This window comes from Numenius arquata, chromosome Z (assembly GCF_964106895.1).
Source record: "Numenius arquata chromosome Z, bNumArq3.hap1.1, whole genome shotgun sequence".
Taxonomy (NCBI): Eukaryota; Metazoa; Chordata; class Aves; order Charadriiformes; family Scolopacidae; genus Numenius; species Numenius arquata.
Window position 1 is genome coordinate 10,798,980 of NC_133616.1, and position 20,579 is coordinate 10,819,558.

The 20,579-nt window shown below is 54.2% G+C and overlaps 1 protein-coding gene across 1 annotated transcript in view; it reads left to right on the forward strand.

The window, feature by feature from the left end:
* Positions 1-20,579, forward strand: part of CNTFR (ciliary neurotrophic factor receptor) — a 212,318-nt gene that overhangs the window by 180,707 nt on the left and 11,032 nt on the right. The window contains exons 5-7 of the mRNA XM_074166564.1: positions 8,987-9,104; positions 9,917-10,083; positions 17,389-17,552. Coding sequence (XP_074022665.1) covers positions 8,987-9,104; positions 9,917-10,083; positions 17,389-17,552 — 449 coding nt within the window. The remainder of the gene's footprint in view (positions 1-8,986; positions 9,105-9,916; positions 10,084-17,388; positions 17,553-20,579) is intronic.

Genomic DNA, 20,579 nt, shown 5'->3' on the forward strand with positions numbered 1-20,579 from the left:
GCAGCCCCTTCCCCACTGGTTGGCCATGGCAACCTGGCTCCCCGGGATGCTCCAGTTCTGAGCTGTAGGCAGGGACACTCTCTCCATCCCTGGGGCTTTCCTTGGCTCCATTTGCCAGCAGTTTCCCCTGGGAACTGCACAGTCTCTCACCCCACACCGCTCTTCAGGTCTCCAGGAGCTGGACGGAGGCCCGGCACGCTCGGTCCCAGAGCAGCCGGTAACGAGGTTTGGTCATTACTGCCCGGGGCTATGTGCGAACCAGTGACCTGGCTCTGAAATGGTTTATGTTACATGCAAATCCCTTCGCAGAGGTGTTGGGGGAGGAAAGACGGCCTCTCCATGAACTCCCAGGGCTGGAGAGCAAATCCCAGTGCTGCAAAGGGCTTCCCGTGCCCAGCAGGATCGCTGTGCTGCCGCATCTGTCCTTGCCGGTGTACCCCTCCCGGCCGTGCCGCACCGAGCACCGAGGTCCCCGGCCTCCCTCAAGGCCTGGCGGTGCTACCGTTATACACAAAACAATAATCAGCTGCCGTAACGAGGATGCAGAGTAGCTGAGCTGGCTTCCCTGCTGTTGTGCCGGCTCCAAGTAGAAACAGCTGCATTTGGTTTGGTTAAATGTTTTATTTACTCCCAATTATCCCAGATAACAGATTTGCTTTCTTTTGTTCAATATTTAATACTGTTTCGGAGCAAAACTGCTCTTTGGTTTCCGATGGAGGACAGGAGGGCCAGGAGGGACCTTCTGCTGTGGTGGGGTCCCAAGTGAAGGCTGGAGGCACCCAAAGTCCACAGTCCCTGTGGCATCCAGCCTAGCGTCCCAGCCCATGGGGACAAGGTCACCTGCAGGAGCACAGTTGGTTTTTGGGGTGCCGGTGTGCCAGGTGGGACCTCTGAGGACCTGTGCGGGCATTGCCCAGGGACAGCAATGCTGCCCAGCACCAGCGCTGCTGGAGGGGTTCAGCTCTGCAACTGGGAGCCAGCAGATCTGTCATGGGTGAGGGTTGCCTGATGGCTTCACCTGCCTCAATTACCTTCCCGCAGCATCCTGCACCTGGGGGAGCATCTCCAGAGAAGGCTGCCATGCCAGCCGGCCACCCCACCCCACGCCACGGGTGCCGGAGCCCCTCTCCTTTTGCTTTTTCCTCTTGCTGCTCATCCGGGCTGGCTTGCTAATTTTTTAAAGGCTTGAGAGCTGTCAGGTTTGAAGAGCACCTCTGCTGTGCCGCAAATAGCACGGCCTCGTGCCGTGCAGGATGAAGCAAACTCTGGTGAGCCTGTTATCGCGCCGTCCTGCTGGGAGGCAGCTTTTAGGGCTAGGAGCTTGCACTGCGATTTGGGCTTGAAGCTGGGCTCCGAGCTCTCTCTTCTCTGTGAGTAATGCCTCGCCCAAAAATTTACAGCACTGCCTCTTGATGTGCTCACTGAATTTTCTGCAAGGGAAATGAGAAAATCCATAGCTTGCTTTACGAGCCCCAATCAGTGTAAAACAGGGCCTTTTAGAAATTTATCTTTTGCTGAGTCCACCTTTTTCTCCAGCACCTTCTGGGGAATAAATTCTTGCTCTTTGAGGCTGAGGAACTGGCTCCTAGATGGCAGAGGGGCCAGAGGACTTTGGTTACAGCCGCAGGTGTCCCTTGCCCATTTCGGGGAGATGCTGCAGAGTGAGGGTGTTGGGGCTGTGATAGGTGCTGGCTGAATGTGGGCAACTCTGGTGTTCAGCTGGGGTGGCTTACACTCCAGAGGGATACGTCTTCAAAGCCTAATTTCAAGAGGGAGGAATGTCCCCCTGAAAATGTCCCTTGCTAAGGGTGGGCTGGCTTTGACTGACTGGGAGAGACCTAAGCCCTGTCTCCATCACTTGCCCAGGTCACCCAGGAGGTCAGTGAGGGACGAGCCCATCTCACCCTGTGCCCCGCACCCCTGGGCTCTCTAATTCTCTCTCACGTGAATTTTGCCACATTAATTTAAAAAAAAAAACAAAAAACCACACAAACCAAAAAAAGAAATAAAACCCAACCCAAAACTTTGCTTAATTCTTCTTGAAGAAATGGTGGTTATGAACGTGATGTTCCCTGAGTGCAGAGGCATGAGGTAGAGGAGCACCATCTACCCCTGTACCGCCCCACCACTGTCCTCTGCGCCCCTCCTCATCCTTGCTCCTATCCAAGAACAGCCTGGACAAGGGCTAACAGAGCAAAATAGGAGCTTCACCTCCCTCCCTTTCTCCAGCAACGAAACGCAGCCGCATCCCAACATCTGGGGCGGTGGAAGGGACCGTCCCCAGCCACAGCCACACTGCACTCCAGCACAGGTGGTGCATGGCGAGCCAATGCCCCCCTGATCTGCCGGGCAGTAGAAATATTATTTATTCATTGCTGTTTTCTCTGTTGTTTCCTACCAGCCTGCCGTACACAGACAATTTCAGAAAAGCAGCATTAGATAAATAATACATCGTGCTTGCAGGCAGCATGTGCATAACAAAAGCACCTGCCTCGGTTGCGTGCGCAGGCGTACAGGGTGTGTGCTGCTCTTGTGCACGTGTGCTGGCATCTCACGCAGGGCTGGGTCCCTGTTGTGCCCCCCCAGCCTCTGCAGCTTCGCTTGTGGTCACTTGGGTGCCCTTTTTAACTTACCAGCTCGTACCCACTGCCTGCGAGGTCATGGCTGGGCACAGGCAGGAAACGGAGCAGTGATCCCACCATGGGCACTGGGGAGAGGCAGGGATGCTAACAGTGTGAATCTGGTGGCAGAAGAGCATCAGCGCTGGGGTTGTCCCCCGGTGCTGGGCAGTATGGGGGCCCACATGCATGTGGGCTGTGTCACAGCTGTAGCTCTAGCACAAGGATGTGCTGCTGTTGTGGACCCTGGAGGCTTTGCTGGCCCGAGAGTGGGATGGTGAGTTATGCAGGTGACCCCACAAGCACACTGTAGGATCAGTATCCTCCAGCAGCCCAGTGCCTGGATGTGCCCTGAGTGCACCAAGAAAAATATATCTTACAGAAGTGTTGGAGAGGCCTCTTAAAACTTTTATTGGTACTATTTTTTGTATCCCTCCACCTGTGGAGCAAGGCATATTTAGTACATTCAGCCCTCAGCAGGAGAGGAAAATTATAACTGATCCATTTCAGAAACCTCTAAAAATGACCTAAAATAACTTTTCTATATATAAAAATGCCACGATTTTAATGTCCATTATCTCATGACCTAGCAGGGCTAGGAAAAGCTATTGTAGATCATTTTTAGTGGTTTCTAAAATGGTTGGTCACACTTTTCCTTTGCGCAGTGGGGCTCAGGGTACAAGGACGACCAGGCTTTAGAGATGGGGAGGGAGAAAAGAAATCTGTGTCTGCGCTGATGCATCCAGAGCTGTTTCATCCTCAAGGACCACTTGTTGTGCTCTCCCCAGCTGAGCAGAGATGCTGGAGCTGGTCAAGCGACAGTTATTTCCAACAAGCCAGAGGGACAGCAGCCAAATCATAGAAACATAGATTCATAGAATGGTTCAGGTTGGAAGCGACCTTAAAGATCATTTAGTTCCCACCCTCCTGCCATGGGCAGGGACACCTTCCACTAGAGCAAGTTGCTCAAAACCCCATCCAGCCTGATCTTGAACACTTCTGGGGCTGGGGCATCACAGCTTTTCTGGGCAACCTGTTTGAGTGTTCCTCACCACCCTCACAGTAAAGAATTTCTTCCTAATGTCTAATCTAAATCTCCCCTGTTTCAGTTTAAAACTGTTCCCCCTGTCCTATTGCTACACTCCCTGATAGAGAGTCCCTCCTCATTTCTCCTGCAGGCCCCCTTTAGAGACTGGAAGGTACTGGGTAGAAAGTCCGGGGCACTGTGTGGTGGGAAAGCCAGCCCCATCCCTGCCACCAGTCTTCTGTGGGTTCTGCAGAGACAATGACCCTGGTACCAGCTTTTCCTGCCTGTCACAGCTCTGAATTTTGCTGGAGCACCACACGGCTTGTGAGCGGCGTGCCCAGGTGGGATGCACCCAGCTCTGGCACAGCCCTTCATCCCTTTGCCCCGAGCTTTCACAGCAAGGCTGTGGTTACAGCCCACACCACTGGGAAGCCACCGCAGCCGGGCATTAAACACACTCTCGGATTTGCAGAGAGGACATCGGCAGAGTGCGTGGGAGAAGTGGCTTCCTGCCATGTGAGAGGTTAATGGACAGATTAGAGAGGGCAGGCGCTGCTTGCAACGAAAGGGAAGGAGCTGTGCCTTTACAGAGTTCAGCAGCTCCATGAGGTGATGGGGAAGTAAACATTTGCCAGGATTAAGGAGGCTGCATGCAGGAGCCTGGGGAGAAGTGCCCGTGCAGGGGCAGCGTGTTGCTCGGGCTGTTTTCGGTGTTGGGCAGGGTCTGAGAGCTGGACATCAGCCCGGGGGAGGATGGAGGGGGACACCCCGTACCCAGAGGCACTGCCCAAAGCCTCAGGGCAGAAAAAAAGCCTTTAATGCTCCCTTGATGGCTTTGTTTTCCTCTGCTGCTTTTCTTGCTTTCTCAATTGGCCCGACCGGGCTGGCCCACATCCAAAGACAGCATTACAGAGCGCCGGATCGATTGGAGCCTGCAATTTTATTTGCTCTCTTTAAGAGCCTTTGATGGGCAGGATGAGCTGTGCCGGCGAGCACCTTTCCTGGGAGAGGAGAGGAACAGGGTTGCAAGCCACCATCTCCTGTAGGGAGATGGGGACCCTGCCACCAGCTCCTGTAGGGAGATGGGGACCCTGCCACCAGCTTGGAGAAGACACAGTGGTAGGGTGGGCAAAGACAGCCCTCCCAATGCACCATGGCAGCTGAGAAGGGGCTTGCAGCCCTCTCCTTAGTGGCATCTGGTGGTTATGGTCACAGCCACCCACATGGTGTCATGGTCATAGCCCCAGCTGGCACATCGCACTGGCCCTGCACTCTCTCCCGTGGGGTGGACTTTCTGCCCATCAAGGTGGGACAGTTGTGTGAGATCACCCTCGCACAATGCCTGTGGCTCTGGGAATGATGGCTCTTTGGAGAGATGGACGTGGCAGGAGTGTCCCCGTGAGACAGCTTGTCCCTGCCCAGAAAGAGAGGGTAAATGCTGGGGCAAAACAGGCTTTACAGAGCAGCATCCCTTCAGCTGCAGCAGGCACCAGGGTGGCAGAGATATGAGGGTCGTTTTGTCCCCCTTCCCCAGGCTCTCCTTCCACCTCTGGATCAGAAGTAGAGCATGTTCTGGGCCCAGACGTGAGGGGCTGCATTTGGAGCCCCAGTCTTGGAGCAGAAAACAGGATCTTGAAGGCATTCAAGCTTGTGAAAATGGGGCATCTTCAAAGGCTACTGCAGAGTTGGGATGGAAGCGGGAGGCAGATTGGGCAGCCCCCCTTCTCCCAGCAAAGCAAACACAGAGGCACGAGCCCACTGCAGCCAGTGGAGGAATTAACAGAGGTCACCAAGAGCCAGATCCGGCATAATACTGGAGACAATGGAGATAAATTATCCTCGGATGGACTAATTGCGGGTCAGTATGAGTGCAGCATCTGGGGCCGTGCAGGTAGGGCAGAGCCTCCTTGTCAGCCAGGGACCATGCAGGACTTCAGGGATGCTCGCCAAAGCCTCAGCCCCCTCTACTTGCCTTCCCGGCTGGCTCCTGGTGTTGTGCTGAGCACAAGCAGCGGGCAAGAGTGCACAAATGCAAGTGGGCAAAAGCCCCAGGGTGGCACCCCCCAGCATCCTCCCTGCCCCATGCAGTATCTCCAGCCCCCAGCCCGGTTTGCCGGGTGCCAGGCGGGTGCTGTTAGCCCACACTGCCACCACGCGGTCGCTCGGACCCCAAAGGCTGTCACTAAATCCCCTGCACCCCTTCAACCCCTCCGAAACACCTCCTGGGACCCTCCACCCCGCTATTGTCCCCTGCAAAGGGAGATGCTGCCCTGCCTTTGTCTCCTGCCTCATCCCGGGGGCAGCTGTGGGGCAGGGAAGGGGTTAAAGGAGGCGGCGAAGAGGAGGAGGCGGAGGATGGAGCTGTAGCAGGGATCAGGCCCTTGTCTCTGGCCTTGCGATTAGCCACTCTGTTTTGCCGCGGAGGGTCTGCTTGAATAATTTAGCTGGGAGGCTCATTAACCAGGCTCTGGCCTTCGTCTGCCGGCTGAAGGCTGAAATAGCCATTAGGAGGAATACACGTCGCAGAGCAGCACAGCCTCCCCTCCCTGCCGGCCCCCTCCTCTCCCTCTCCTCCTCCCTTTCCCTCTCCTTTTCCTCCTCTCTCTCTCTCTCCCCCTCTCTTTCTCCCTCTCCTCTCCTTCTTCTCTCCCTCTTCTTCTTCCCCATCCCTCAGCGTTTTTTTTTCTCTCCTCTCCTCTCCTCTCCTCTTCTCTCCTCTCCTCTCCTCTCCTCTCCTCTCCTCTCCTCTCCTCTCCTCTCCTCTCCTCTCCTCTCCTCTCCTCTCCTCTCCTCTCCTCTCCTCTCCTCTCCTCTCCTCTCCTCTCCTCTCCTCTCCTCTCCTCTCCTCTCCTCTCCTCTCCTCTCCTCTCCTTTCCCTCTTCCTCTTCCTCTTCCTCTTCCTCTTCCTCTTCCTCTTCCTCTTCCTCTTCCTCTTCCTCTTCCTCTTCCTCTTCCTCTTCCTCTTCCTCTTCCTCTTCCTCTTCCCTTTCTTTCTCCTTTTCTCTTTCCCTCTTCCTCTTCTCTTTCTCTTTCTTTCTCCTTCTCCTTCTCCTTCTCCTTCTCCTTCTCCTTCTCCTTCTCCTTCTCCTTCTCCTTCTCCTTCTCCTCTCCCTCTCCCTCTCCCTCTCCCTCTCCCTCTTCCTCTCCTTGCTCCCTGGCTCTGCTGCCCTTGGCTTTCTTGCCACCTGCTTGGTTTCTCTCCAGCCCTGCCCAGGGGCAAGACCCATGCCTCAGCTTCTCCTCTGTAGACTGCAGAAGGGGGCTGCAGCTGAAGCTCATGGCATCCCTCTGGAAAGCTATTCTAGCAAAACCCCTACACATTTTCTGGCTATGGGCTCTGCTGTGCAATGCCCAGCCAGGATCCCAGCAGCCCGCCCTGTCAGTCCATGCTCAGGGCAAACCAGCTGGGTTGGCCCTCTCCAGAGGGCATGGTCAGGCTGTTGTTGCCCACCAGGATCCTGCTTTGGTCCTAGACACCACCAGGAGACCAGCAGCTCTGCAGGGCTGTGCGCCACATGGGGGATTTGCACTGACGTGTCTTCAGGGATATCCCATTTTGCATTGTCTTGAGGCTTTGGCATCCTCTTGGTGCTGCTGGATCACTGGTGCAGCAAGGGTACCCTTAGCTGACTTGCTGCATCCTTTACTTCTCCAGCATGGCATGCAGAGGGATGCTAGGCTGCCGCACAGCTTCCCTGCACCAACATCAGCACAGGCTGCTCCATACAAGACATGTAGATTCAATATTAGGAAGAAATTCTTTATTGTGAGGGTGGTGAGACACTGGAACAGGTTGCCCAGAAAAGTTGTGGATGCTCCATCCCTGGAAGTGTTCAAGGCCAGGCTCGATGGGGCTTTGAGCAACGTGGTCTAGTGGAGGTGTCCCTGCCCATGGCAGGGGGTTGGAACTTGATGATCTTCAAGGTCCCTTCCAGCCTAAACCATTCTATGATTCTATGTTGCATGCATGGTGCTGTGGGACTTGTGATTTGCCCTTGCAGCCCTCAGAGGAAGGAGTTTTCCAGCCTGTGGGTGCTCCCTGAACTCTTGCATCCTGGTTTGTATCTCCTTGCATCTCCATGTGTAAGGCATCTGCCTCAGTGGCAGGGGGGAGGGTATTTAGCTGTGTGGTGGGGAGCACTGCCGGGACTGTGGTGGAACAGTGAGCAGCGATGCTTGCACTAAAGCTGGCAGATTTGCTGGGTTTGTTTCAAAACCTTTACTTCGAGAGAAGAGCGTGTCCTGAGACATCCCAAGTGGATGCATCAGGACGATGCCTAAAGAAGGAAGGGAGAAGAGGGACCGCCACAGGTTCAGGCAGCCTTTCTGAGGGAACCCTGGTGCACATCCAGCCCAGGGAGTGTATTTTATGGCCAAGTACTTTGCCAGGGGGGCTGCAGTTAGAGCCAGACTCTGCTCTTAGCAATGCAAGTGTCCAGAGAGGACCTACCAAGAGGCATTGACTTCAGCGTCAGTTCAGATAAGACTTTTACCAACCTACAGGGGCAAGATTTAGCATCCTTCTGCATGCACTGGCCCTTGGTGTTTTGCAGAGTCTTTCTGCAGCTCTGGCTGTGCTCCTGCAGAGAGCACAGACGGCATGCATGTCCAGGAAAGCCAAGTGCAGTGTGAACACTTGGTTGGGTTTAAAAACCTCTCCTGCCTCTAACCTCTAGGACCAGATGAGGCCAGAGGTAGGCTGCTCCCCACTGCATGCTCTTGTCCTGTCTCCAGTTTCCTCCATGTCCTTTAGGAGGCAGAGCCCTGGGATTGGAGGCTCTGCCCTGCTGCTGAAAGCATGAACACTGCCAGTCCTCATGGAAAGCTGAATTTTCACTGCTGGTTTCAGGTTGTTCCTCCTCACCTTGCCATAAGTGGTCCTTCTTCCTCCCTCTGAGGACCTCTGGTCTTTTGGAGGATCATCCCTCAAGAAGTTTATCACTCCCCAGGGGGGTGGCAGAGAGAGCCATGAGCACTGTAGCTTAATGGGGTCAAGAGAGCAACACCTCCTCCCCATCAGCCACGTCTCTGTCACAGCCTTGAAGGCAATTTCCCCCGGTACCTGCCAAGCTCCTCTGCCACTCCATCTCTCATTAGAGCCAGTGAGCTGCCAGGGGAGAAGATAAACAGCTGTGCACAGCTAAAGCAAGATCTCATGGGGAAGACATGGGGCAAAGGCCCCCAGATGCTTCAAGAAGCTGATTAACACAGAGCAGGCTCCCCTTGCAAACTGTGTCCCTCCTGAGCTGGCAGCAGTTGAGAGTGGAGGGACATCCCCTTGTTCAGGACGTGGTGATAACCCCACCTCAGTGAGTAATTGCTCTTTCTCTTTCCCTGGCAGCCCCCCCGAAGGAGCCAGTGCTGATGTGCCGGTCCAATAGCTACCCAAAGGGTTTCTACTGCAGCTGGCACCTGCCCACTCCCACCTACATCCCCAACTCCTTCAACATCTCCGTCATGTAAGTGCCTGGGAAGGAAGGGTGCAAAGGGGTGAGGTTTTGTCCCTGCAGCCGGGAGCAGGTCCTGAGCCCAAGTAGTGCCATAAAATCTTGGGGCAGTGGGTCTGACCTGCGCTGAGGGTATGGGGTCGGTGTCTCAAAAGTGCGCTTGGGGAAGGGTGCTCCAGGGACATCCAAATGCTTGTCACTGGGGCTTTGTTCCAAGAAAGTTCCAGTTTCCCCAGAGGGGGCCAGGGAAGTCCCCAGCTCCTGTGTCCCCTTTCCAGTCCCCCCAGGTCCATCCTCTACGCACCACTTGTCCACAGTGGAGGTTGTGCCTGCTGTTTTCTGGCACAGCTGGCACAGCCACGCTCTTGTCTGCTGTACACTGCCTGTGGCCAGGCAGCAGCAGTGTCCCTCTCCTAGAGTTGGCATTGTGCCCCAGCCTGTGCCCGGGTACTGGCATAGCTCTTGTACAGGCTGGTGCTGTGCACCATCTTCTGGGGCTTTTGTCACCAGCAGAAAGGAGACCCTGTTCCGCACACTGGAGGGGCAGAGCCAACCCCAACCCAGCAGGGTCTCATCCTTTCCTTGGGGCCAGCGTGAGGACAATCACCACAGTCTCTGTGCAGGCTTAGGATAAATCATCACACACATGAGCCTACAAAATTCCCTGGCAGGAGGAAAGCAGCCCTTTGGCTGTAGCATGGGGACCACAGGCAGAGAGGAGACACAGTGCTGCTCTTTCTGCCTCCTCCCTCCAGCATAATGGGTGCATCCTCACCCCAAGCACTGCTCTGTAGGTAACAGCTTTTCTCATCTCTACTTTCCAGACACGGCACGAAAGAGATGGTCTGTGAGAAGGATATCTTTCCTAAAAACAGGTGTCACATCAAATACCTCCAGCTCTTCTCAACGGTGAAGTACAAGGTGACTCTGACAGTCACGAATGCTCTGGGCAAAAACTCCACCACTCTCACCTTTGACGAGGTCGCCATAGGTAACTTCCGCGGCAGCAACTGGCCTCTCCGAGACGGTGTTGGGGTTGGCTTGCTCTGCATGCAATGTCGCCTGCTGGAGCGACGGGCCAGGGAAGGGGCAGGCTCTCCAAGTGGAACCTCTGCCTACCCATGCATGAGATGGAGACAGGGTCTGAGCCACCCTGGCATCCTCCCTGAGCCCTCCTGGTTCTTATAGCCCTACTGTAACTGATGCCAGCATCTGATCATCCTGGAGGAACCAGGCAGGATGCCCACAGGCACCCCTCATGCTGGGCCCGTTGGTGGCTTAGTGCCCTGCCTGGTTTCATCCCCAGTGGTCCAGGTGTCCCATGGTTGCTGAGCTCATCCCTGGTTGGGGCTGGGGAAAAGGCTGCCATGAACTGGGGCAGAGGGCTGTGAAACTGGTGTGGTCCAAATGGCATTGCCCTTTTTGCCCCTGTGAGTTTTCCTAAAAGAGAGGTTTGGTGTTTGTGCTGGAAACAAAGTCATGGGAGTTAGGACTGAAAGAGAAATTAAAATGTCCTGTTCTCTTCCCCCCATCCCTAGTCAGGATAAAGCCCTCCCAAAGTCATCCTCCACCAGCCCTTACCTAACATGCTCCTAAAAACCCTATTGCCTCTTTCACACCTCTTCTCTGCTCCACATGGGCAATGGGTGCTGTGTGATGTGGGACAGGGAGCAGCAGGGCCTGGGGGCTGGGGTGCCCATGCCACCAGCTGTGCCACAGGGATGCTCCTGACCACGTCTGGACCCATGGTGCAGATGCTCCTGTGACTGTGAAGGACTGGTGTGGGCCAAGCAATTCCGTGCCAAGTACAGCAAAGCAGGGAGCTGGGCACAGCGCTTTTGCCACCAGCCAAAGCCGGATTACAGCCGGTACTGTGACAAGACCGTCCATCCTCAAAGAACAGGAAAAATGGGAGAGAATAGACTTCAGGAACACGTCGAAAAACAATTTGCTGGTTACATGCAGCAATTACTGGACCAGAAAAACAAATAAATGAATCCTTGAAGTGCAGCCAGCAGTCAGTCTTTGCCTTCGGTGTGCTGCGTGTCCCAGTCATGAGAGGCTGGAAGTGCTGGAGTGCAAGAAGAGCTCCACTGCTAACACAGATTTTCCCTTTCTACCCCAAATCCTGGAAAACGTCAAACAAGAAACAAGGTGCCAGCTCTGAACAAAGCAGGGAAGTTATTTTGGAGCAGGGACTGTACTGACATGTCCCTGCAGCCATGGTCCATATCTGAAGCTCATATTTGTTGGTGCATTGAAAAAAATTGACAACAAGGCAAGGAGCTTGGCAAAGCAGTGGTGAAGTTTCAGCCACTTGGGTGCCTTTAAATGGAAATTGTTGTGTTTGTGGAAGATACACTCCTTAAAAATGAAGGTAACCTCCAGCCTGCAGGGCCCAGGGCAGCAATTAAGCTGCATTTTCTGAGTTCCTTGCATTCTCTCCTGCAGGAGTTCAGGGCATCGTCCTGTAACATCTGCATCCCACCCATGCCCTGCCTGGCTTCACAAACATCTGGCCCTCTGTCCAGCACACAAGGGCAACCCCCCAGGGAAGCACACCCAACCGTGAGCCCCGGGCATCCCGGCACCAGCACAAGCCGGATCCAGCCCAGCAGTTTGAACTCAGCCTGGGTTCAGAGGAGCAGTGGTGAGCAGAAGCCAGCGCTGCCCTGGGCCAGCCATGAGCTGGGGTGCAATATCGCTGCCTCTTGCAAGAGTGCCTGGAGGAGCGCAGGGTGTCAGGACACATCCTGGTGGATGTGGTGGGAGGTAAGACCCTCAGCCCCACCTGGCAGATGCTCTAACACCCTCCAGGATGGCACTTGGGGAAGAGGTGGTGGGCTGGAGCTGATAGGAGGGGCTGTGTCCTGCACCCTGCAGCCAGCCCACTCCCATTAACACTTTAATAACTAGTGGCCTATAAAACCTCTGTGTTCTGCACAGCTACGAAATTCTCCTCCTCAGGAACTGGTACGGCTGCTGTGGGTATGAAGCACAGACGCTGTGGTGATTGAGTGTTCAAGCAGGCAGTCAGCAGGCTTAGGAGAGTCATCACAGGATGAACTCAGCTGCCACGGATCAACAGGCACCTGCCCTGAATGGAGCTTCTCCTTGTGCCATCAGGGTGTTTCCAATTAAAACAAGTGCACTGTGTTAGTGTATTTTGCCATGCAATTTTGCCCCAGGTTGCCATCTCTCCTTGCAGAAGCTTCTGCATTTCAGCGTCTCTTTTGCGGCTGTGAACCCAGGGCTGTGTCCCAGCATGGTGGGGGTTGGTGGTGTGGATCTAGCACCTTGTAAGTTTCCCTGGGGATCTCTACCAGCATCAGCTGGGCTGAGACTTCATCTTGGAAGTTGTGCTGGGTTTCGCTCTGCTAGTTGGACGGGTGGAAAACCTATAGCTCAAGACAAAGCCTTTGCAACATCTCGTCAGAAAAAGTGCTGCGTGGGAGCATTGTGACATGGGCACGCATCCTGCTACAGGTGGAGAGACAGTGTCAACCAGTGACTGCATGATGCTTCTCCTAAAATCCCAGGGCTGGGGATGTCAGAGCCTTATCCTAGAGGAAACCATCACACCTTCTGCATAGAAGTTAAACCCCAGGCATGAAGTCCTGATCTCATGCCCTGCTGGGGACGGAGCAGCCTGGAGCCAAGGCAAGAGCAGTGCAGGGCCATCTGAGCCAGGAGTAGACCCACCACAGGGTTGGACCACCCACCCAGCCTGGGCAAGCACAAAAAAAACCCTGGGAAGGAATGACCTCCTTTGGTTTTGCTTCCTCTCTCCTTCCTCCCTCCCTGCAGCCCCCAGCAGAAAATCCCTTCCCCAGCCACTCGGAAGACGGGCTCTAATTGAATGGAAAATGACTGGTACTTTCTTTTGCTATCTGGAGCCCATGCCTTGCTGGCAGTCATGCCGTGCTGGTTATTAGCAGCCAGCTGCAAGGGGTCACTCTGCATTGTCATTTTCAGTGATGACTGGAAACGCATTTCCAGTGCTCTGGCCCCCATCTCTCATTGGCAGGAGATCCAGGCTGCCTTCCTCCTCATCTTGCTCCTGGAAATTGTTTTCATAATTATGTCTTCTGCAAAGGTATCAATATTAATAAAGGTGAGGGCAAGGTTCTGCAAAGACGTTCAGACATCAGGGCTCCAGCCCGAGGCTGGAAAGGGGCTGAGGGATCTGGAGGGGATAGGGCCTTGAGGCAGAGGAAGGTGCCAGGGAGGAGTGAGGTGGTGTGTCAGGAGCTGCCACCTCCCTCGAGATGGCTGGGACAGCATGGGGACATTTGTGGCCCTCCAGGACACAACCCCACCTTCCTCGCGTGTATTTCAGCCCAAGAACCAGGTAGCTGTCACATGCACCCCCCAGGAAAGCAGGGACGTCACCACCACATCCCACCTCAGCACCTTTCATCTCTCATGAGGCTGGGGCAAATCAGCATGAGAAGATGCAGAACGTTAAAAGGAGGGTGCCTTCCCCAAATCTGCCACCCATCCCTTGTGCGACCTTGGGAAGGTCACTGGATACTCCCAGCTCTGGCACTGGAGTGATTAAAATGCAGAACATCTCAAAGGGGCTGCATGAGGACAAACATGCCCACGTCTGTACGAAATTCAGAGTCTCTGAACATGGGTATACAGTTGCCTAGGCAGAAGGTCAGTTCAATTCATACTACTTAGGGAAGCAGAATTAAATTACCTAGACTGACATTTGGCTAAGACATGGAGTTTAATGTCCCCCTGCTCATGGAAAATGCCAGGGGATATTTAACGGCCGCAAGGGATCCATTTTAGCGCTTGCGGGAGAGGCGGGATGGGCGACAGGCCCCTCCATGCTGCAGGGTCTCAGCTGCCTTTCTGAACTGCTGGCTCCGTTTTGAGATGTGTCTAACAAGAGCCAGGGGTGATGGATAGCTAAGGACTCGCAGTTAAGCGCAAGGGTGCAGAGCCTTTAGGAAAAGCCGCTCTCTGCAGCTCTTGTGCGCCGAGCCCTCGCTTGGACACCGCAGCCGAAAACCAAGTGGGAAGAGCTGCGAGTCGCCTACTGTCCAAGAAGTCCCCTTCCCAGGAACGTTTGATGATGCTCCCTCAGCTCTGCAGGGTTGTATTACATCTGGTTTTGTAGCCGCTTAACCAGTACTCAGTCTAATGCCCATCGTCCATTATTATTATTACTATTACTGCTTTTATTACGTTACTGCCTGCAGGCCCTCGCGGAGGACAGGGCTCTATTATGCTGGCTGATGTACAGCCAGACAGCCCCTGCCTCACCGTGTGTGGGATAAATGGAGGCAGACAAAGGCTGTGGAAGGAGGAGCACTCGTCCCTGTGTGTGGAGCAGGGACCTGGGAGGCTGGGGGGGATAAAGGACTCCTTCAAGGTCACACAGAAATTGGGGAACTGGACACAGCCTGTCTCCCCTCACTCCTCAACGGGCCCCTGAGGGACCAGCCCTGATGTTTGCCATGGTGAGCACAGCGTAAGGAGGTCTGTCCTAAGAGACGTAGGTCTGTCCTCACTGGACTGGCTGCCAGAGGTGCGGTCCCCTCTCCCGGCTCTTGCAACCTCACCGCCTTGGAGGGACGTGGCAGGAACAGCTTTGGCTTTGTGCTTTCGGAGGGGGCTGGCACTGCTGCGCTTTCCAGCCTGGGCAGGAGTCCCAAGGATGAGGGGGGCACATGGGGAGGTAGCAGGGGCTGCTGGTTTTCCCATTAACACATTTCCCACACTGTTTGAAGGCTCACCACAGCTGGGAGTGCAGCCCTTTTGATGGCTGGGAGCTCCTTCTCCGTGCCAGGGCAGCCCTCCCCTGCATGCCAGGGACGGTCTCGGACCCACAGGAGTGGGGCTGGGGGTAACATCCCTTCAAAACAGGCAGGTGACTCCCGCTTCTGCAGCAGGGCACCTTTTTTTATGCTTTCCTGCAACCCGCCACAGTGGCATCTCTTACTGCTGCGCAAGCACGTGTGTCCTACCTGGCACAACTGCATTTAAGCATCCCTAGAGCCATGGCTCCAGGCTGGCACATCAAAAAGCAGGGCCAGGCTCCCTGCGCTACCCCAGGAAGTATCCCACTGTGTCCATCCCCAGCCTGGTGCTTTCCTTCCCACTTCCTTGCTGCAGAGCCGCAGTTCAGTCATCTGCATTCGTTCAACCAAACAGACTTTTGTTTTGCAAGCCGAGCCCGCTGAGCCAGCACTGGATTTATACTTTTCCGTATGCGTTTGGACTCCAAGTCCCTGTCAATGGAAGCTGATGTCCAGCCCAAGCCCAGGGATTTGAAGGGAGCGGAGGAATTGCACAGCCATCTGGAGTAGCTCAGCACAGTGCAGGCCACAAGTCATCTCTTCTGCTAAGGATAAAGCTATAAATGGAAAATTTTGTCCTGTCCTGCCACAGAGAGGGGTCAAGGGGAGCTGGGAGGTGGCACTAGGTAGCTGTGGTCAGGCCCATGGGTGCTTACTCATCAGCCATTCCCCAAGCCCCCAGGAGCATCCTCTGAGCACCAGATGCAGTGGGGATGGAGGAAGATGTCCAGCCCTCTTTGCACCCGCTGCAGTAGAGGGAAGGTGATGGGAAGCAGGAGAGGCTATCAGGGTGGTGGTGAAGATGATGGTGAAGGAGGACCGCAGCAGGGTGTGTGCCAGAGTGCTGAGCAGGAGGGTTGGGGAGAGGAAGGTGGTGGTGGGCTACATCTTGGGGGGAACAAGGGGCAATTCTGGGTCCCAACAAGGTGGTTGGGCTGTGGCTTCATTTCAGTAGCCCCTGTGCCTAACCCACAGCCAAGAAAGCGGGTTTGAAAGTGTCACAGGCTGGTTTCTCCTAAGAGGAGCAAGCAGTGGTGATGCAGGGAGGACATCTTCCTGGAGAGAGTTGCTGCAATGCCACCATCATCCTGGAGCAGAGACGGCAGTGAAGAGCACATACATGAGCCCAGTTGCAACCTACTGGCCCCAGATCAGTGCCTGGTCCCATACAGCTTCAAGCAGAGGGAGAGATGCTCTTCATCCGTAGGGCAGGGATGCAGGCAGCAGGCAAGTAGGCCAGCGAGGGAGCAGCAGGTGTGGTTCGCACCGCCACCACCTCCTTCCTGTCCCAGGGTAGGTGAAGCCCCTGTGTGGACATCACCTCCCTCTTGCAGCAGGTGAACTCCTGGGATTGATATGGAGAAGACCTCTGAGTGGAGGGCAAGAGCTCTGCCAGGCAGAGGGGGGCTCCCAACGGCCCCAGCATCCCTCCTCCATGCTTGGGAGTGGAGTTGGACGCTGGCACCTTCAGAAGCTGCTGCTTGAGGTGGTCAGAGCCAGGGTACTATTACTCAATGCAGAGATTCTGAGGCCAGGAGGGAACCATTGGCCTGCTTGTGGACTTTGGAGGACATTAAGAGCCCTCTCAGGAGATGAGGACTCATGTGCATTGTTATTCTTGGAGTGCTCTCTTCCACCCTAGGCTCAGCTGTGCACCTAGCTCCTCATAACTGGCTCCTTCATGGCCATGATCAAAGGAGAAGTGCGGATGTACCCTAATCTTGGTCTTCTTGTAGCTTTACTATTGCAAATTGGGAGTTTGAGCTACCAGGAGTTGAGTAAACCCTTGGTGAGGAGCAAGGCTCGCTCTATAACAAGCAATGTCCTTCATCAGAGCCTGTCTGTGATTTGCTCCCAGCACTCTAAAAGTAGCCACAACTTCAAAGTACGTTGTAGAGCTCACAGCTAATTAATATTTGCTTGAAATACTTGTCAGAGAGCAAGAAAATAGCCCCGTATCCCAAAAGCAGAGCGAGAGATACCCGGGGTGGAAGGTGACCGTGGCAATCCTTCGCCCTTGGCACATATGATGTGCTGCCAAAGCTTTCGATCCCCAAAACCTCAGCCCTAAACTGAAGGGCCAAATGCTGTCACATTACTGCAAGGTAAGTGGGTCTGAATGTGGGTGAGACTCCAGAAACCAGGAAGTGAAAGGAAAGTGCAGGATTTGAGCTTGGTGGGCTCCTTGCCCTGACCCAAGTAGCCCTGGGGAGGAGGGATTCTTTCTCTCCTGGCCAGCTTCTTTCTGTGTGTCTCCAGCACTGTCATCTCCTTGATGGTGGTTATTTTGTGCTAGGTCAGCTGTACCACTGACCTGGATAAGAAAAGGTGATTTACATCTAACTAGTTTGGGAAAAGGATTTGTCCTGCGTGTTGGCTGCTCCACTTGGAAAGCAGATAGTGCAAAGCACAGCAGCTGTGCTGAGGGATGTAAGGAAAGATGTCATATGCCAAACTTTACCGGCCACCCTCTTCTCTTCCAGTAAAGCCGGACCCTCCGGAGAGCGTGGTGGCCAAACCCGTGCCAAATAACCCTCGGAGGCTGGAGGTGTCATGGCAAAACCCCTCATCCTGGCCCGATCCTGAGTCTTTCCCGCTCAAGTTCTTCCTGCGGTATCGACCCCTCATCCTGGACCAGTGGCAACACGTAAGTAATGCTGAGATGGCCGGGACGGGAGGGAGCAGGGGGAGATGGTGGCTGGGAACAAGTGGTCAGGCACCAAAAAAATATCTGTTTACTGCCTAGGCAACGCAAACCCTTTCCCTCTCCTTCTCTGTCTCTCCTCTTTTCTCTCTTCCTCTCCGTCTTCTAACTCGCATTCTGCCTACAAATGGCTCCGCAGGCTCTCCCTTCTCCGCATTTTCATCCACAGCTCCTATCTACTTTCCATACATATGTTCTATATAAAACCTGCCAACGAGATGTAAAAGGCATTTAAAGTATAAATGTCACCGAATTTAAATGCGCCTCTGCCACATTTAGATTTTGAACTGAAGATAAAATACCGCTCACCGTAACTCAGAGCACAGTCACAGAGCCATTGCCACGATGTTATCGTATTTCTTACTTTTATTTCTTGTTTCTTTAAAAAAAAAAATAGTCAGTGAAATCCTTGGCAGCCCAGAAGACAGATTTCATTTGTTAGCTGCAGGAAGATAACAAATGGGCTTTTTTTTTTTTTTTCCCCCCTCTGTGTGCTGCTTGCATGCTCGGCTTGTGAAGGAAAGCAATCTGCCACTCGAGGAGAGGTGCTGCTACGCTGGCGCGGCTCATCCAGCATCCCCCCCGTGCCGAGATGGGCCAGCTGAAAGCCAGTTAGGTGCTTTGCTTGATAAAACGTTTTGCCCCCCCCCCCCCCCCCCCCAAAAGACAAATAGGAGGCAGCACCCGGTCACTGAGGATCTCACCTGCATGGTGGAGCCAAGCAGGGTTTTCTGCCAACCAGCTCTTTTTGGGGAGAGAAACAGCCAAGAGAGAGGATGGTCTCTGCAAGACACCGGTGTCTCGGTGACTTTTGCTTTTTGCATTGGTTGGGGTTTTTTTGATGAGGCAGCGTCGCAGGTCGTGTTTCAGATTGAAGTGTTTTGCTGATGGCTTTGAAAATCAGAGAAGGGCTGGGAGAGGGTTTTCCTGCTTGTCTCTTTACTCTTCGCTTCCCTCCAGGGAGTGAGAGAGCATCCGCGGAGCATCCCGAGGGCTGAGAAAGCAAAGGTGGAGTTTGGATATTAGTTTGCTGTGCTTTTTTTCTTTTTTCACCTGGCGGAGAAATGCTCAAATTGTAGAAGCTGTGATAAAGAGGGAAGAATTAATGGGAAATACCAAACACAACGTCAGTTTTTTCAAGGTGTGAAACTGCTGTGGAAAAACCTGGGTTTGCCCTGCCACAGCCTGATCCAGACAAGCACCCTGCAAATGCAGGGGTTTGTGCCCAAAAATGGTGGGAGAGCCAGTGAGCTGGCTCCTACCTCGATGCCCTCACGGTGGCCGGTCCATCCATCGCTGGGTATTAGGATTCATATTCGTTGGGTCAAGCCATGCCAGTCCCCTCCCTGAAGACCCTCCAAGGGCACAGTGTGGCCTCTCCATCAGTGCTCTCGGCCAGGCAGCAATGGTGGGAAATACACGGAGGAGTTGGCAACGCCAGTGGAGGGACCACGCAGCTGGAAAAGGCAGTTGTAGGGCAATGAAAATTTGATTTCTCCTATTTTAAGATAACTTGAATTGGGGAGAGGGTTTGACATACCACCCCTCACGGTGGATGCAAGGAGGGCTGGGAAGGGCTCATCTCCTGGTGTCCTGGGAGAGCAGAGCGGTCCTGGGTTCCACTTTTAATCAATATCCCCTTGCAAGAGACGTGCGCTCCATCATTGGCTGATGGAGAAGTGTGTTTGGGGAATAATTTCCTTGGTGAGCAAGTGCAAGCATTCAGCAATTGAGGTACCAGCCTGGTTTTCTGACTCTCTGCCCTGCCGGCTGGGTAATGAAAAATCTGATTTGTGGATGATTTGAGGAACACTGCCACTATTCATCACGTGAATTATTTGCGAAGCCTAATTCAATCAGCTCCCAAATACCAGGGGATGGCAGCACTTCAGCAGCCAGAGCTGCTCTGACCCCAGAACCCCCTTAGCCCAGTCAGCCACTCTGCAAATGCAGGGGTTTGCCCCCAAAAAAGAACCCCGCTGATGCCAACATGCTGCGAGCATGCCCAATCCATGCTGAGCTCTGCTTTGCTTGACCTACTGCTTGTTGGCATCTTGGGGGGTGTCCCTGTTCCCCCAAACCCAGGCAGGAGAGGGAAGGACATGGTTTAGTAGAACCAAGCCCAGCTCAGACATCCAGCCCATCCTACAGTGGTGGTGTTGGGTCTCTCCTCAAAGGAACAAGTGCCCTGAGAAAGGGTGCAGCAGTGATGCATGCCATGCTTGCTTGGAGGTGTCTTAATTCTTGCCAAGGTGAAGGTCTCCTCCCACAAGCTGCCCCACATCTTGGCTCTTGCTGGCCCCACTGATTTCTGGCATGGAAAAGCCATTCCACACAACCTGCTTCCTGACAATGGGGCAGCTTGGGAGCTCAGCAGGGAGGGGAGAAGTCTCCTCTAGCAACCGGGAGGAGCTGGGTAACCTCGTGCTCTGGCACATCCCTGTGTGCCCAAGGTCCCCATGCTGAGCCCCATCCCTGCCTTCTTATGGCAACCCACCAAGCATGCACTGACTGTGGGTTTTAAGCATCTCCTGCCACCCCCTTGGCAGCCCCACGGGAAGCCCAACATCCCTGAGGGAGCAAACCCACAAAGGAGTTCTGGAGACTGCCCAGAGCCAGGAATACCCATGCAGGCCCCACTCACATGTGGCGTTTCTTGGCAAACACAGCAGCTCCCCTTTCTCCCCTGCGCCTCCTGTTATCTTTGCAGGGTCTGATTTATGCACGGCACCTCGGCAGGCGGCACCGAATGAGCACTAATAGGATCAGATGGATGTCGAGCTGTCGAATACCGTAGGGCTTGATTCAATCAGCGTCTGCTTTCTCCCAGGCTCTTCCTTTCAGGATTTTAATAATGCCAGGGCTTGGCACCAGAAGATGAAGCCTTCCGTGGCGGCAGCAGTGGATCTTATCAAGACCGCCGCTACGCGAGCTAGCCATAATTGCAGTTTTCACCCAGAAAGAGACAGG